Raw genomic sequence first — 18,957 nt, forward strand, 5'->3', positions numbered from 1 at the left:
GAAAATGGCCAATTTGTATGTTGCACAAATGTTTCTGTTCAAAATAGTGAGGAGAAAATATTGTACTTCTTACGAAGGGCTTGTTCACACGGTGCACCACTGGGGTGTAAATTCTAGTGCACTGGTGAGTTGCACACTAACTGGCCTGTATGGACCCTACTGTTGCACCCCAGAAGTTCTGTAGTGCATGTTCCGTAGTGCATGTTTCAAACAGGACTACATTAACACCCACTACGGAACTTTTAGTGCACACCAGCAGGATCCACATGGGCCAGTTAGTATGCAATTTGCTAGCATGGACTAGAATGCAGACTATGCCAGAGATGTACACTGTATAGACAAGTCCTAACTTAAATTCACCATTTCCTCTTGAATTGGTAGAGCATAATAAGTCAACAGTAGAAGTTAACATAAAAATTGTATAATACAATAACAAACTACCTGGGCAGATGTAGGTCTTTCCTGAGGGTTTTCTTTCAAACACTTGCTGATTAAACTTTCAACTTCAGGCCAGGGGGCACACCCATATTCTTTGACAGGATCTAAAATATAAATTTTGTGCTGCTAATTAGATAATTGCCTAATTAGTGCAATTTATCACAACTAAGGACTGAGAGTTATGAATACCATTCTTCTTACCAGAATTTCTCACAACTTCTTACAAAGCTGCCCAGAGATACATCCCACACTAGGGTAAAATTTCAAACTGTATAGAGATTAAGTGCTCAAGTTCTATTAACAGCAAATTGGCATTACACAGCTAGGGAGGTTATCATTACCAACAATCACATCATGATGCCCGAGACATCACTATTTCCCTGATTTTAGAATTGGATCTAAGCAGTAACTGCTGGCGAATGCTGACTTTTTAATGGGGACTTCAGCAATGCCCATGCACTCTCTTTTGAAAATTTACTCATCTCTGTTTGGCAGAGAGAATGGTATTAAATAGAATTAGAGGAAGTCTTTCATCATACGGGTGAATTTTCAGCACACTGCACAGGAACTCCCAATAACATTTATGGGATTTATGAGGTTAAATTCTCACATAGTGGTTTACCTCATCATCTTAGGCACTGAGAGTTCTAAACCCAAAATTTAAATATTAATTATGGTGAATTAATGTTTTTTTTTCTGTCCATCAAAATGCATAGTGATATCCCCAGTATCACCTTATATGGACATGACATTAAACAAGGTTAAAGAAAAAAATGCAGCCCACAAAAGGAACATATTCTCTCTTAGACCAGGTCTGAATTTAGTTCTAAGCATACAAAAGTCCTGTTTCTTTATGGAGTGCACCAATTTGATCCCTGACGTATCTCGAATAAAGTTACATAACCCTAATCATTTTTGTTGCCCTTTTCTGAACCTTTTCCAATTCCAATACATCTTTTTTGAGATGGGGCAACCACCTCTGCACGCAGTATTCAAGATGTGGGCATACCATGGATTTATAGAGGCAATATGATCTTTTCTGTCTTATTTTCTATCCCTTTCTTAATGATTCCCAACATTCGGTTTGCTTTTTTGATGGCCGCTTCACATTGAGTGGATATTTTCAGAGAACAATCCACAATGACTCCAAGATCTCTTTCTTGAGTGGTAACAACTAATTTAGACTCCATCATTATATATGTACAGCTGGGATTATGTTTTGCATTTAGTTTGCATTTATCAACATTGAATTTTATCTGCCATTTTGTTGCCCAGTCACCCAGTTTTGAGAGATCCTTTTGCAGCTCTTCGCTGTCTGCCTGGGACTTAACTATCTTGAGCAATTTTGTATCATCTGCAAATTTTGCCACCTCACTGTTTACCCCCTTTTCCAGATCCTTTATGACTATGTTGAATAGGACTGGGCCCAGTACAGACCCTTGGGTACCCCACTATTTATCTCTCTCCATTCTGAAAACTGACCATTTATTCCTACCCTTTGTTTCCTATTTTTTAACAAGTTACCAATCCATGAGAGGACCTTCCTTCTTATCCCATGACAGCTTACTTTGCTTAAGAGACTTTGGTGAGGGAACCTTGTAAAAGGCTTTCTGAAAATCTCAGTACATTATATCCACTGCATCCCCCCTTATCCACATGCTTGTTGACCCCCTCAAAGAATTCTAGTAGATTGGTGAGACATGATTTCCCTTTACAAAAAACATGTTGACTCTTCCCCAACAAATTATGTTCATCTATGTGTCTGACAATTTTGTTCTTTACTATAGTTTCAATCAGTGTGCCCGGTACCGAAGTCAGGCTTACTGGCCTGTAATTTTCGGGATCACCTCTGGAGCACTTTTTAAAAATTGGTGTCACATTAGCTATCCTCCAGTCATTTGGTACTGGAGCTGATTTAAATAATCTTTCCCCTCTGTATGTTCCAGTGTTAAATCTTGAAGAAACATGACATACCTGGTAATTTTCCATGAATTGCTAATTCATCAAATTCATTTGGAAACTTCATGCCTTCTATTATTCTACCTCCTGCTGTTAAAATGTCATAAAGAAGCAAGCCAAATGAATACACATCAGCTTGCTGATTGTAAATAACATTTCCTCTGGCAACCTCTGGTGCTCGAAATCCTGGAAATAAATGATTCATTACTAGCTATGATTCATGCCAGGCTGATGCCATGCCTGTCCCTTTAAGAATAAATACCTCTTGATGAAAAATGCCACAGGAAGTTAAAAAAAATTACATATTATTTTGGAACTGGCAGCAGTCCATATGCTGAAAAATCAAAGAATAAATGAGCAAATGGAAGGTCAGTGTAAAAGAAGTATCTGTAAATCAGTTAATAAGCTTCTGTGCTATTAGTCTAGCCATCAAAAGAGCTTTATTATTTAATAGTGAAAAGGAAGGGCACGTCCTGCAATCCTAACTCAGGGCCTGATACTGCACTACGGGAGTCATGCCCTCATGTTCATGGCAATGGGCCCCAATGCTCATTTACTCTAAGGCTACTTTTTCATTGCTCTAGCAGCGCAAAGGGGCCTGCAAATGGGTGTAAACGTGATCCAATTAAAGTCAACGGGAGATGCAGGTGTTCAGCACCTCTGAAAAATCAGAACCCTAAAGCGCACATTACTGACCACTAAAACCCAACCACATTTAGAATATTGTTTTAATAAAATAATAAGCATAAAAATATTCAAACTGAACATATTTGTACAAAAGAAAAAATAATTAAGATCATTTAATGTAACTTAACTTACACATTCTTTTTAACACCCCATTTTACTGCCAACATTGTGTAAATGGGAATCAGGCCCAGGGTCTATAAATCTGTTTTAATCAGTTATAACATGGTGAGAACCACAGCAATGTAGATTGTTCCTTAATTGGACACTTCTTATGGTGGAATTCCAAAATACTGTCTTATTCTTTTTAACAAAACAAAAAAATACAACAGAGCATTTTTTGCCATACCTGGTGTGCCTTCTGAGGTTTTTATCCCCATTCTGCAGCAATACTGAGCAATACCATAATCAGCAATCTTTGCAATGACTGCTGAATTGGGATATAACGTAAAGAGCAGCACATTATGAGGCTTTAAATCTCGATAAATGATCATTGAGGAATGCAGATACCTGTTAACAAAAAAGTACTTAGGTGAAAGCATTTAAAATCCATATCTATCTAGTTACACTGACTGCACCAATAATACTATAGTAAGCCATGCTATTAATTTTAATCATTCTGACATCAAAAGGAAAAAGTTCTCTAATATGATATCCGATTGCTGGATTATGGTTTTGGAATTATCCCAACATATCAGTTGTTGGCACATGAACAGCTTGGTATTGTAGTTCAAGACACCTCACTTAGAGTGAGGCATCTTGAACTTCAAAAAGAAGCCAATTAAACAAAAAATAAACATAGTTTCACCTACACCTGCCCCTAAGCTTCCTTGCCAGATTTTGTAATTTTAAAATCGTATTTCCCTAGCCGTTATAAAGACATTCACAGATTTTCAGGTTAAAAAGAATGGGAAAAATTAAAGTTCCAGAGTTCTGGCTTTTTCTCCATTCATGTGAATCCCACTTGTGAATAGAAAAAACAAAAAACCACAAGAGAAAAGACAGTGAATAGACCAAATATAAAAGTATTGACTGCTTGTGAGTGGTTTTCCGGTTCCTGGCCCTACAGGTGAGGTGTCACTTCATGCTTTCTGCCTTTATTCGTTCGTTTCCTTGAAAACCAACAAAACAAATAACCTAGACTACATTTAAAAAAAAAAAAAGTACAAAATTCTGTCTCTTTTGGGACACACACAAATTAAGAATGTATGATAGTCTAGCCCTATAGTTGATTAAGATCTTGAAAGGATAAGCTAGTAAATGTCATCAGAGGCCCAAATAAGTAATGGTAACAGATGCCCTTGACAGAATGTTCTTCTTGTAGCCCATGTCAACAAATCCCTTATGGAAAACTGCTATAGAACTGAATAGAAATTATAACCTTTCTGTAGAGTTTTTTTGAATGATCTTACATAATTTAATAGAATTGTATACACTGCTTCAAGTACACAGACAGGACTGTATCCTCTATTCAATAAATTAAATATAAAAAGATAGAACTTCTTTGACTAAGAGAATACACCCCCACGGTATAGAAGGAGAGTCAAGGAAGGGAAAAGAGAAAGCTTTCCTACTTTCAGACTGTCAATATTTTTCCGTGCCAAAATTAGCATTTCAAGAATATTTACCTTAAGCCATCTGCTACATGTAGAGCTATCCTGTGCTGAAGTGTTTTAGTTAAGCTTGAACTATCTTGCTGAAGCAAACGATCCAGAGAACCCTTAGGGGCTAATTCCATTACCAACATCCGGGGACGGACTGCAGCAGCCAGCAAAGACACTAAGCTAGGGTGATGGAGATGACAAAGCACTGCAAGCTCCTGTAAATTGTAAAATCAAGTGAAATTCTGCATGTATTATATTTATAGTTCTGGGGTGAACTGGGTTTGTTTCAACAATATTAACTACTAAAAGGCAGAAAATTCAGAATTAAGGCAGAGACTGTGCTTAAACATTATTAAACCCTTCACTATTGTAGTTTTACTAGTGCAGCACTATAAAAAGAGGCAACATTTCTTACTTGTCTTAAGAGTCTGAGGGAAGTATGTTTATTAAAAATCTTTACAGCTACTTCTTCTCCACCATATGATGCGCGGTACACAGATCCAAACCCACCGTCACCTTTTCAAAAAGAAATGGAAGGTATATAAAAAAAATAAAAAGAACATCCATCTTTTCTCAAATTGACTGAGCCTGACTCTAAAAAGCACAGAGCACCAACAGTCTCAGCTTAAGCCAGTGAGAGTAGTGTGCGCTCAGCACATCTGAAAAATCAGGGCCCTAACACACATATTATTGGCAGTTAAAAAAAACCCTCTATAATTCAGAAGTAGCTTTTAATAGCATAATAGACAAATCAAATAGAAAAAACCTCAGTAAAATGTTTTCAGTATGTTTTATAATTTAGCCCGATAGCTTAATTGACATAAACATTATACTTTTAATATCCTTGCCACATATTAGGCATATAGGAGGGACTAAAAATTAATATTCACCCAACAGAAATTCAGGAGCCTTGTCAAATTCCAATTCATCATTGTTCAACATGATATTTCTAGGCAAATCAGCCAATATCAGGTCAGGAGCAATCTGGGCTATTGGAATGGTAAATCTTGGTTGATCTGGATTTACTAAGAGATCACCTAAGTAAGGGAAAAAAAAAAAAGATGCAGTTGAAAAGCAGATAAAATAGCATATTCACCACACTAAACTGAGTGAAGTGTACATATATCTATCTCTATTTATGTATACAACTAATGCACTTCATATGAACTTTGCATTTGTGTAGTAACTAGTGACAACTGAATATACTTCTCCAATTTATATACATTTCTTGCATGTATAAATAATTCCAAACAATGGTTTAATGGCATATGCAGTCGTCAACATTAAAAACTAGCCTTTGTCAACAGTTACCATACAGCATTAAGCTAACTGAGATACCAAAGTTTTTCTGTAAAAGTAGAATAGGAAATAACTCTAGTAACTGTGTAGTAACTATTGGCTAATACTGCCTTTTTAATTGTGACCATTGTACAGGATCCAATCAACAGGACTAATGTCCACTGCAGTGCTAACATGAGTCAGAATTAATCACATGAATAAGGGTTGCTGGATCAGGTCCTGTGGATGAGAAGGCGAGTGTCTCTTTCAACCCTCCCACTATGTACACCAATGCAGGGGCTAGCCACAATCTGGCCCATACTGTATTGTAATACAAAGGCATTAGGACAAAAAAGTTGTGGTTGTTGAACCACATTATAAGGATGGTATTGTTTATTTTAATCAAGTGTTCTTAAATAATGTGAGGTATCTAAATGCTATGGCAATGGCATCATGTACAGTAACTCCTCACTTAACATTGTCCCAGTTACCGTTGTTACGTTGCTGATCAATTAGAGACCATGCTTGTTGCGCAATGCTCCCTTCCAACGTTTGTGGGGGAAAAAATGGTCAGGGCCTAAACTTAGTTAAGCAGTCTGTCAAGTATGGCCTGAAGGTAGAAAAAGGGGGGGGGGGGAGTGAGATAGAAAAAGTAGGGTAAAGAGAAATCATAAAAGCAGAACTAACTGTAGAAAGTATAAAAGTAGAATTCTTGGTTTCTTTGCAGCCATTCCTTTAGGAATGTCTGTAAATAACCTCTTGCCTGGATTATTTAAGTAAAATCATTTGACTAACTTTTTTATAGTCAAATGATTTTACTTAAATAACCTCTTGCCTGGATTATTTACAGACATTCCTAAAGGAATGGCTGCAAAGAAACCAAGAATTTTTCTTTTATAACATTTTCTTTTAACATTTATACAAAGTTTTACTGCTTAATTCCTTTCAATAACTATAGAGTTAACTTCTTACTTTGTTTCTTTCAACTTCCTCAAACTGTGGTTGCCTGCTTGTCTGGGCCCGATCCTTTTTTCCTTGTTGCATTATTATTTTTGCATGGGAACAGGCATTGTTTCACTACCAATTTAGCAAGGAGGGTGGGCTTTTTGACTGACCCCCCTTTTATCTATTTATACACACCTATTTACATACACACATTACATTTAGATGCATCTTATTTAATAATAACCTTAATTCTTTATGTCCGGACTTAATACAACCTTTCCTTGAGGCAGTAACAACCCCTCAGCACTGGTGCATTATAAAAAAGGATAATAACAGGGCTAGGGACAATGGGACCGGTTAAAGGGGTGTGGGCCCCCACTTACCGAATCCTGCCGGGTCCATGGGGAGGATGCATGTGGGATTGGGTTATTCACCGAGACATTTGGAAAATCAAGCCTCCTGGTTTGCCTAACCGATTCATAGTCAGTGCTCCTAATATAACACCCAATATTTGGATTGGGATAAGAAACCAATGGACACTCTGGCCATTAGAACCCCCACAGCTTCAATACATACATAAATTGAAGCCAGGGGAAATTATCACTGTCCATGATCATGTTCGTTGGGAGGGTAAGGGACTAGGAACCCTCCTGACAGGAGACACGTTCTTTCAGGCGAATAACAGTTGTGTATTTGTTAAGGCCCATATTGTACACGACACCCATTTTAACCTCACTACAACTGCAGGCAGCCATATTATCTATTGGCCTGCAGATAAAAATTTGCAATCCACTCTCAGGTATAAAATGCCCTTTAACTGGACGACCCTGGTTCCCAACCATTTCCAAAATCTGCTTTCATTGTTATCAGAAGTGCAAAAAATTTCTGATTTACAAGGGCAAATTCATATCCTTGAAAATATATATCAGATAGAAAAGGGTTCCTTTCAAACAGCCTATAGACAGGCTTCTTTGTGTATTAGTCAAGATGTGTTGTGTGCGGTAACCAAAATTGTGCACGAACTCCATCGTATTGTCACCATAAGCGGACTAACACTTGTAGTGGCGTTGGTTGGTTTGGGATTATGCCTCTGTTATTGCTGTTGCAAAAACCACTGCTGTGCTTGTAATTTTTTGCCAAGCCCAGCGTAAGGGAGCAAGTGGCATTGATAATTGTTAATGAAATTTTTGACAAAAGTCGGGATGAGAAAAAGGAAAAGGAAAGGAAGGAAATCAATGGGCTCATGAATGTGGAAGTTTAGGCCAAAGATGGCGCCATAAAGGGGCGGATTGTGGGGGAAAAAATGGTCAGGGCCTCAACTTAGTTAAGCAGTCTGTAAAGTATGGCCTGAAGGTAGAAAAGGGGAGGTGGGGGAAAGATAGAAAAAGTAGGGTAAAGAGAAATCATAAAAGCAGAACTAACTGTAGAAACTATAAAAGCAGAAGTAACTGTAGAAATTATAAAAGTAGAATTAACCTTTGTAACAGACTATGATTAATAGCTGCCAGGTGACAGAGCAAGAAACCGCAAAGGGCAAAAGGAAGGAAAAACAGAAAAGGCTTGTTTTGCTTTATTCCTTATATGGATGTAAAACTTTAAGGAAGTATATGTAATTTTTGTGGTTTTATCCTATGTAAACTCTCGCATTTTATCTGTCGGGGGAGGGTGGGGGTGGTTCGGCTGCCTTGGCTGACTCCCCCATGCATGCATGTTTGATTGATCAATAAAGGAGCCTCAGGCTGTCTGATCCAAAATCAACCGTGTGGTCAAGCTTCCACAACACGTTGTTTTGCAGCCACCTGCTTTGTCCACTGCCTGAAGAAAGAGCTGCCCATTGGAGCTAGCTGCTGGGGGCTTGGAACCAGGGTGGACCGACAGCCCTCCCATCAGTTCCCTGCTCCCCTATGCTCCCTGTGCGGCAGCCGCTCAGCAGGCTATCAATTGCTGGGCAGTCCAGCTGTCCCTCCCGCACTGTCCTGTGCTGCTCCTGCCCTCTGCCTTGGAGCTATTCCCGGGAGCCTCCTGCTTGCTGTGCCGGGGGAGGGGGGGGGGAGGGGAAAAGGGGTGCTAATGTCAGAGTGTCCCCCACCCCCCACTCCTGCCCCCATTTCTACAGAACGGGGGAGGACCAACAAGGTCAGGAGAGAGGGAGCTTGCTGGCAGCAGCTGCTGTCTCAACTTGCTGATCTACTTAAAAAGGCAGTGTAGTTAGAGTGGGGTCAGCGTACTTAAAAGGGCAATGCACGTCTCTCTCTCTCTCTCTCACACACACGGTGTATGTCTCTGTACCTCTCTGCCATGCTGTCTCCCCTCACTCCATTCGTGCTGCCTTGTGGAGTGTGAGGCTACATTAACAACGTGTTAACCCTTGAGGGCTCAGCCGAGTGCTAGTTCATCATTTAGCTGTAAGGCATTTCCTGGGAAATATCCCACCCTCTGACTTCACCACCTCAACCAAGTTTCACACTAATCCTTGCTGTGTACAGTATTAAATTGTTTGTTTAAAACCTATACTGTGTGTGTGTCTGTGTGTGTCTATATATGTCTTGTCTGGTGAAAAAAATTTCCCTGGAACCTAACCTCCCCTATTTACATTAATTCTTATGGGGAAATTCGATTCGCTTAACATCGTTTTGCTTAAAGTAGCATTTTTCAGGAACACAACTAAAACGTTAAGCGAGGAGTTACTGTATAAATACTTATTTATATGGGTACTCTAATTAGCTTAATTAAAACATTATATACCTTCTTCAGTTTTTTTAAGTAAATCATCAAGTAATATTTTTTGGTGTTCTTTGCCATCCTCAAAGCTACACAAAGCCCATTTCTTCAACAGTGTTTCCCCTTCACCACATACATCTATATCCAGTAAACCTGGAAACCATTCTTCCACAAGAGAATCAATGTGATCCACAACTTGCCCCAAAAGGACACAACCTGTAAAAAGCCAAAAAAAAAAAAAAAAGTAATTAGAACCACAGTCTCATATCTGTGATTATAAAAACATACTGCATGTTCTGAAAGGAGCAAGCAAAATGAACAAATGCACCAAGTTTAATTCAAACAGCAGATACAAGAAGATATTTAGGAATAATTTAACCTTTTCTGCAAGAAGGAGCTGTAATTTTCAAAAAACTGTCTGGATTGCTATCAAATACTGCTGATTCCACTAGACAGTAAGCTTCAGGAGACCAGTTTAGGTAAATGCCTTGTCTCCAATACATTCTATTAGGACGAAGAGCTCGTTCTAGGAAAAACAAAGTTAGTCAAAGTCAGACCCTTAATATGAACTCTACAAATTGGGCTGAACATTCCAAAAATACTATTCTAAGCATGTAATTGTGGTTTTATATATTTATACAACACAAACAACCAATGCATCTTTGCATGCAATTGTGCATCACCAGAAAAGCTGAACATACTAATCACATTTCTGACCACTCCAACAATACATATACAAGAATACTAAATATTGACTCAGCTCATGGACTAGTTGGTGAATGTAGGTCAAGTACAGATCTTGAAGTGCTGGCAAACTGGACTCAAATATAAAGTTTCTTAGGCAATAAATAAAATCATTTGGTGTCTTCCATTTTCTCCCTAGCGGACATATCTACATTACATACGCACCACAGCCTGATGTGACTGGAATGGTGTGCCCAGGAGAGATCAGTTGCCAGAATAGCAGAGGTGTGGTAAATCAAATTTGAAGGGCTTTACCAAAGATACATTTGCGTGAATCGTCTAGCTGCAGCTAATGCTTGTATGTTAAAAACAAATAAAAATTAAAAAGCCCAGTGAACTGGCTTAATTAAGAAGGGGGGGGGGGAGGGGAGTAGGCCCTCTGTATGGACTGAGTGTGATTTAAAAATAGGTCTGATAAAAATAGAGTCTGCAGAATTTTTTTAAAAGGGGGAAGAGATGGGCACCAGGTAGGGTGACCAGATGAGAGGAAGAAAATATGGGGATACGTGAGGTAGGGGGGTCCGCTGGCGGAACGGAAAAAAAAAAAAAAAAAAAAAAAAAAGCCGAGTGCTGCCTGCCCCCGGCGGAGCGAAAAACAAACAAACCAGTGCTGCCGGTGGAGCGAAATATCGGGACAAATTGCGTCCCGACCAATGACCAAAGATTGGTCAGGACACGGGACAAACACCTAAATATCGGGACAGTCCCGATTTTATCGGGACGTCTCGTCACCCTAGCACCAGCAAATGTGTAAGGGCAATGAATTTCATGCCCCAGGAGCCAAAACAACAAAACTTGTTGTCAATGGTAGAACTCCTCGAAGGAGATGGGTGTCAGAGTGCAGGTATCCCCCAAGATGAGGCTCAGAGAATGTGTTCAATATAGCCAGGTTTATCCCCATTAAGGGCAGAATTCTGTCATACAGCCATAGCTCTGTATCGGGTGCCATATGGAGGCACACTACCTTAGCAGGAAATCCAAAGAGGCACCATGTCTAAGTAGGCACAGTGTTTTTTAAAGATGAGGGGGGTCTCCAGGGAAGAACAGCAACTGCATTACCCCCGGTGTAGCATCTATTCCCCTCTATGCTCAGCCAGCTCCGCTGGGTGATGTGGAGTAGGAGGAGACAATGACTCCACTTCCTCCCTGCTTTTTCCTACCATTTTTGCAGAAACTAATCCTAACAGTGCTTAAATGCAAAGATTTCCTCTGTGTCTGTCGTGTGTGTGCACATGGTGGTGCTGGGGAGAGAGGGAGCGGAAGAGAGCAAGAGCCTGCTTTCATTCTCCCTTTCTCACTCACACAGAGGGCAGGCACAAAGTGTTCCTAAGAGTTTTTAAGTTATAAGTAAGGGCCACTATTTTGTCTTCTTACACTTGTAAAATGGCCAGAGATGAGCCCAAAACAAAAACATAAAACACAAAATTTCAGGAAAGTGGTAGGAATTAGAATTTGAATCTGTAGACCTGAACTCAACCCCATGGCTACTAGGTGTTCAAGGTAAACACACACATTGATAGTTTTGAAGTTAAATGTCAGTACCTCTTCCTGAGAGCATGTAAGGAGATACTTCAAGCAGCCTATTGATCAGTCTGGACCAGAACCCCATGGGAAAGTACGGCATCTCATACAGCCTAATGATGATTTCTGAGTTTTCACAGTGGGGAAGCTCTATAACAGGTCTGTGATCAGACAAACTGAAAAAAACAGGAACATTATTTTCCAGTATTTCATAATTTACTACTTCCAGAATTACTAATTACATAGACTACAATGAGAATTATTGTACAGCTGATTATTTGTTAGATATATCGATGAATGAATGTCAGAAATGAATGCATCCCCAAATCACATAAGCAGGGGGCAGATTATTGGGGTTTATCTGTACCAGTGTGTTTGTTTATTTTTCATGTTAATGGACAATTTCTGCTCAATTTAAACTGCATGCAGTCCCAGTGATTTCAGGGAGCTATCCAGGGATACAAGTGTGTGAAAAAATTGATGTAAATATAATTCTTATCTTGCACTTATATAACATCACCCATCCAATGACTCTGAGGAGTTTCAGAGGGATTAATCAATTAATCCACACAACACTCCATCCTTTAAGGAAGGTAAGGGTTAATATCTACATTGCACTGATGTAAAAGCTGAGGCAGAGAGGCCATGTGACCTGTAATAGCTCATGCAAAAAGAGGGTGTCAACACTGGCATTACAACTCATAACTCTGGATTTCCAGTATTATGGTTAAACCATCAGACGATTCAAAGACATAATGCCTCCAGGCATCTCTGCTTGAGCAGTGCAACTCCCCCCTATTGTGGCCTTGACTTAAACCAAACAGTTTATAAATACTAATGTTTATGACTTATATTGAAATGAGTATCTGCATATACTGGTGCTATCTGGATGGTTTGATCATTAGTAATATGGGATATTTTGCTATTGTGGTCTCATTGTAAAAGAAATTGTATTCTCACAAAATATTTTGCCTTTTATATGTGTCATTTTTCATTGTGCCAATAGGATACAACTAGGGCCCTACCAAATTCACAGTCTATTTTGCTCAATTTCATGGTCATAGGCTTTTAAAAATCATAAATTTCATTATTTCAGCTATTTAAATCTGAAATTTCATGTTGTTGTAATTTTGGGTCAGGACCCCTAATAAGGAGTTGGGGTGGGGGTCGCAAGGTTATTGTAGAAGGGGTTGCGATACTGCTACCCTTACTTCTGTGCTGCTGCTGACAGCGGAGCTGCCTTCAGAGCTGAGCAGCTGGAGAGCGGCAGCTGCTGGCCAGAAGCCCATCTCTGAAGGAGGTGGCCATACTGTGACCCCCCCTGCAACTCCCTATTGGGTCAGGACCCCCAATTTCAGAAACACTGGTCTCCCCCTGTGAAATCTGTATAGTTTAAGGTAAAAGCACAAAAAAACAGATTTCACAGGGGGGGGACCAGATTTCATGGTTCATGATGTGTTTTTCATGGCCATGAATTTGATAGGGCCCTAGATATAAACTTTGTTTACTACAAGATCACTTTAACTTTTATGAGAAGTAGTAGTAGTATACAAGGAGTAGTATACAAATCTAACATAATAAAATCAAAGTGTTGCTCACTAAGGGGAAATTGCTTTGATATCAAACAGCTAGAAATGTCATTACAGCCCGAGAATATCAGAGTTTTTGATCTTGGTATATTTCCATGGCACATTTGTGGTTCTCTCTCTTTTTTACCTGCTTGGAACAAGTAGTTGATCTTCTCCTAATGGCAATGCAATTTGGAACTTTTCCAGAAGCTTAAAGTATTGTGACATGTAGATCTTAGGGAATCTGCTCTTCTTTAAAAGGAATTTTTCCACATCTGAACGCTTTATAATTCCTTTAGGGTATTTAGGAAAACCTTCCACCTTCACTGTCAAAATCTTTTAAAAAAGTAAAATAATTTCAACTCTGCAGTCATAATTGGATTGCATTTTTCTGACAAAAATAGTTTTCTGCAATATATTACTAGTATTATTTACAAAAATTAATAATCTTATTCATAGTAAAACTCAGCATTTCAGCAATGACAGCCATCTGAACACAAGCTAACAGTTCTGAACAGTATATCCCATGATACTACTTAGCTACCTCTTCATTCAGTGTAGTGTATTTTAGTGGCTCCTCCTACCGCATATCATATGGGAGGTTATTCCACATGTTAATTAGTGAAGAACAAACCTTCAAAGATTTGGAAGTCTGAATAAACATCTAAAAGTTTGGAAGCTTTTCCAAATTAACCAAACCAATGGTGGATTCTTTCCAGGTAGACCCTCCTAGCAGTCCTTTTGCCCCTCACCTGTCCCAATATACAGGTCAGTACAACCCATCCTCTTCTTCCTTCGACAACAGGGTCCAATTACCCTTCTTTCCCACCATTCCAGGTTACTGTTATTGCTTTTTGCCAGAATTCCAGCCTTTAACAATTTGTTGCAGGATTATGCTGCCTCTTACCTGGGATCTCCATTTCATTTTACACATGTTCTGGGACCTAACTGACTGTGAGGACTATCAGACACCAGAGAGTAAGAGAACTGAGAATGGAGGCATTGTGGTGCACTTGAACCCTAGAATGCATATTTAAAAGGCAGCAGGAGGAGTCATGCAGGCCAAATTGGGGAGCTGTGAAAGGGAATGGGTCATGAAACTGGGAAGAAATAGAGTAAAATGAGGCCAAGTCAGCTACAGTAGTTGGGGAAGGAGAAAGAGTTGAATAAAGGGATACAAAAAATATAATGAGAAGCTAACCTGTGCCATGATTTTACACAGCCACTTAGGGTCCACAAAATACAGATCTGTTAGCTGAAGTGCTGGGTCTTGAAAATGTAGCAGTACGCCTATAATAATAATATTGTAATTAGAATAATATCACACAACATCCATATGAAACAAAAGAAAAGAAGGACGTTGCTTTTAGACAATTCTGGGCTGCCTTTTTCCCGCTCTTCTGATTAAAGGCATATTAAATGGTAGATACCTTGAGTTATTCTTAAGTTTGGTAAAAGTATCAGAGTGCAGTCATGATATGATCATCTTTTCCATTATTTCCTGGTGCCGTATTTATAGTCATAATCTGACCTACTCCTTTCAAATATCTAATATGCTCAATGTGAATGCTCAGTGTTGATTATTATTTTAGTCTAAGTATCCTCAATTATATAGTCTGTATAGTACTGAGATACTGTGTTAACTATGTTGTATAACTGCTGTCCCAATCACAGGCTGTCCTAGTGATCTTATTTTTCCTCCTGAATCCTCTTCTCTGTTCTGCAGGTTTATTACTTTCAAATAAAGTTAAGGGACATAAGTTGTTAGCAGATTAATCCTTCACATGATCTTTCCCTTAGGTTATAAAATTTTAAGATAACAAAATGAAATCAAACAAGAATAACAGTACCTAGAGTATCATAAGGTGATAAATAATAGCCAACATGTAATGTCAAGAACAAATCATTTCAGACCAAACTAATTTCCTCCTTTGACAGGGGAAGCAGTAGAAGTCATATATCTTGATTTTAGTAAGGTTTTTGACGGAGTCCCACATGACATTCTCATAAACAAACTAGGGAAATGTGATCTAGATGATATTACTATAAGGTGGCTGCATAACTGGTTGAAAATCCATACTCAAAGAGTAAGAAACAGTTACCTACCTTTCTAGAACTGTTGGTCTTTGAGATGTGTTGCACACGTCCATTCCACTGCAGGTGTATGTGCACCTCATGCACAGATGTTGGAGACTTTTTTCCCCTTAGCGGTACCTGTTCGGGTGGCTCAAGTACCCCCTCTTGCTGGGTGCCACCATGTGCTGGTATAAGATGGTGGAGCAGCCCCTGGCCCACCTCATTTCCTTCATACCAGATGCACTCCAATAGACAGGGGAAGGTGGGTGGGTCATGGAATGGACAAGTGCCACACATCTTGAAGAAGAACAGTTACGGAAAGGCAGATAACCTTCGAGTGCTTGCGCGTGTCAATTCCACTGTAGGTAACTCTCACACAAACAGCTATGTAGGTGGGTTGAGTGTCTATCTGAAAAATGATTGTAGAATCACTGCCCGAAACTGGCATCATCTTTGGACTGAGGGGTAATGACGTAATGAAAAGTGAAGGTGTGGACTGAAGACTGATTGCTGCTTTACATATGTCGATAATGGGTACTCGAGCCAGGAAAGCTGCAGAAGTTGCTTAAGCTCTAGTAGAGTGCACCAGCATGCTAGCTGGTGAGATCATGTTAGTCAGTTGGTAGCATAAACGGATGCAGAAAGAGATCCAGGAGGAGATCCTCTGGGAGGAGACTGGATTGCTTTTAACACTCTCAGCAACCATGACAAAAACCTGTGTAGAACTCCGGAATGATTTAGTATGCTCTAGGTTGAAAGCTAACGCTCTTCTCACATCCAGTGAGTGAAACCTTCCTCCTTGCTTATGGTGATGGGGTTTTAGAAAAAAACGTGGGCAAACTTGGTTAATGTGAAAATTAGAAACTACTTTTGTAAGGATCTTTGAGTTCAGCTGGAGATAAACCTTAATCCTTATAAAAATTGTAAAAGGGGGTTCTGACTCCAAAGCTCTCAACTCATCAACCATCTTGCTGAGTTGATCACTATTAAAAAGGCCACCTTCACATACAGATAATGGAGGGAGCAAGGTGTGAGTGGTTCAAAGGGAGGTCCCATTAGAGTTGCCAAGACTAAGTCGAGATAGCAAGGAGGGACAGGGTCCCAAACTTTAGAGTAATCTGGCCAGGACTTTCACGAATCGAGCAATAATGGTGTTTGGAAGAGAGGGGCCTGTTATCCATCTGTATAAGGAAAGCTGAGATAGCAGCCAAATGCTCCCTTACAGAACTAATAGTCAGGTTCTGTTTTAGATCAGAATATAGTTCAGAACAACATTCAGGGGTGCTTGCCAAGGAGACATGCCTTTCCCACGAGGCCAATTGGAGAAGTGCTTCCACTTAGCCAGGTGGTCCTAGTTGAGTGTTTTCTACTATTTAAAAGTACATTTTGGATATTCTGTGAGCAGGACCTTTCAAAGGGCATCAGCCAGAAGCATCCACACTATGAGAGAGCTTGGAGGCTGGAGTGGAGAACACGACCATGGTCTCAGGAAATTACATCTGGATCCAACAGGAGGGATAGAGGAAGCTCTATCGAGCATATCAGTGGGACTGAGTACCAGTACTGACAGGGCCATGCTGGCTCTATAAGAGTAAGATGAGCATGGTCCCTTTTTATTTTGGATATGACTCTGTGGAGCAAAGGAATCGGAGGGAATGTGTATAGAAGGTAATTTTCCCTGGACAAGAGAAAGGCATCTGGGCTGGGACCTCCCTCCCTCCCTGCAGGAACAGAACTGATGGCGTTTTCTGTTGGCCCATGTCCCAAGAAAGTTCACTTGGAGAATCCCCCAGAGTTGGAAGATGGACCTGGCTATGTCTGGGCATAATGACCACTTGTGTTGATCAGTCAGCCTGTTTGGTTTCCCCAGAAGGTAAGCAGCTTTGAATTGAGGAGGTTATACAGAAGTTCCAGAGATTAATTGTTTCCTGGAAGAGTTGGTTTGACCCTGCCCCTTCTTGCGTGTTTATGTAAAATACAGTCGCTGAGTTGTATGTCATACTCAGTAGATTTTTCCCCACTATGTGTGGGGGGAAAGTTGAGCAGGCTAGATGTACTGCTCTTAACTCCCTGACATTTAGGTGAGCCTCTAGCTCTCAAGACGATCAAAGACCTTGAGGCTTCAGGGACCCAATGTCAGCCCACCAACCTAGAGATGTGTCTGTGACTAGGATGAGTATTGGTCATGTGGGAAGGAAGGGAACTCCCATGCAAACTTTTAGAGTTTCTGTCCACAATCCAGAGACAACAGGACTAGCTCTGGCTTGGAGCATATACTGATGCTAGCCATGTCTGCAGCATCCTGAACTGCAGCCTGGCATTCTACGCTATATAGGTACATGCTGCTATGTGACATAACAGGCTGAGGCACTTGCATGCGGTCATGAGTGGATAAACTTTCATTTCAAGTACAGTACTAGATATCGAATGGTTTCAAATCCGGTTTGTGGCATGAAAATCCTAGTCTTTGTTGAGTCAAGGACTGCTCCAGTGAATTTTTTCTTAGGTGGATCTTGGAAATGGGGAGCAAAGGTATGCTGTCAAAAAGGTTGTTGACAAAATGCTCTCTTTTTGTCACTGGAGTGTAGATTCCAAGAGATTTGAGTGTTGCCATGGAAGACGTATGGCTGTGAAGCTTGTGATCAGTTTTCTTGGAGAGTAGGGCCTTCAAACGAAAAGACCTCTATGGTCTGTTGGACTTCAGCATGTATTCTGGATGACAGAATACATGAACACCTTCTCACAGTGATCGCTGATGCCATGGGCAGCTGAATCTGCACTATCTAGACTGTCCTGGAGGGCAGTCCACACTCCTCCATAACTACTGAGAACTTTTGCTTGCAATCCTCTGGTAATTAGTCCTTGAATTTAGCAATATTCTCCCAGACTATATACTTGTATTGACTCAGGAGTGCCTGCTGGCTTGCGACTCTGAGCTCTAGGCCCACTGAGGAATAAAGTTTGTGACCAAACAATTCTAGTTGTTTTGAGTCCTTGCTTATAGGTGTGGAGGCTTGTTGTCCCTAGCTTTCTCGTTTTGCTTTGGGAGACAGGGAAGAAGGTTTCTGCCAAAAAGTCTTGACAGGCTCCATGACTGCCTTGTTGATTGGCAGAGCAACCTTAGCCAGGGTGGCAGACACCAGGATGTCCCCCAACTTGTGAGAACTCTAACATACCTCTTCTGGCTGGATGTCAAGCATCAAGATCACTATTTTCAGGAGGTCTTGATGGGTCCTGTGTTCTTCTGGAGGAGCCGAATCTCCCACTGAAACAACAGCATCATCTTGGTGATGAAGAAGAGGATGCAACCTGAACCTGAAGTGGAGGCCACTCTCCCCATGCAATGCCTCGGCTGGGAGTCAAAGTGCTGCTTCCATAAGCAAGCACTTAGGCCTTGCTGCTCTATCCTTTTGTGAATG

The 18,957-nt window shown here is 40.3% G+C and overlaps 1 protein-coding gene across 5 annotated transcripts in view; it reads right to left on the reverse strand.

Moving 5' to 3' along the window:
- Positions 1-18,957, reverse strand: part of LRRK2 (leucine rich repeat kinase 2) — a 130,990-nt gene that overhangs the window by 14,596 nt on the left and 97,437 nt on the right. For all 5 annotated transcript variants that reach the window (XM_065554212.1, XM_065554216.1, XM_065554223.1 and 2 more), the window contains 11 exons: positions 14,664-14,752; positions 13,611-13,798; positions 11,916-12,070; positions 10,009-10,155; positions 9,654-9,845; positions 5,576-5,722; positions 5,101-5,201; positions 4,710-4,900; positions 3,431-3,591; positions 2,413-2,583; positions 442-542 (listed from right to left, as the gene is read on the reverse strand). In XM_065554212.1, the coding sequence (XP_065410284.1) occupies positions 442-542; positions 2,413-2,583; positions 3,431-3,591; positions 4,710-4,900; positions 5,101-5,201; positions 5,576-5,722; positions 9,654-9,845; positions 10,009-10,155; positions 11,916-12,070; positions 13,611-13,798; positions 14,664-14,752 (1,643 nt within the window). The remainder of the gene's footprint in view (positions 1-441; positions 543-2,412; positions 2,584-3,430; positions 3,592-4,709; positions 4,901-5,100; positions 5,202-5,575; positions 5,723-9,653; positions 9,846-10,008; positions 10,156-11,915; positions 12,071-13,610; positions 13,799-14,663; positions 14,753-18,957) is intronic.

This window comes from Chrysemys picta, chromosome 1 (assembly GCF_011386835.1).
Source record: "Chrysemys picta bellii isolate R12L10 chromosome 1, ASM1138683v2, whole genome shotgun sequence".
NCBI lineage: Eukaryota > Metazoa > Chordata > Testudines > Emydidae > Chrysemys > Chrysemys picta.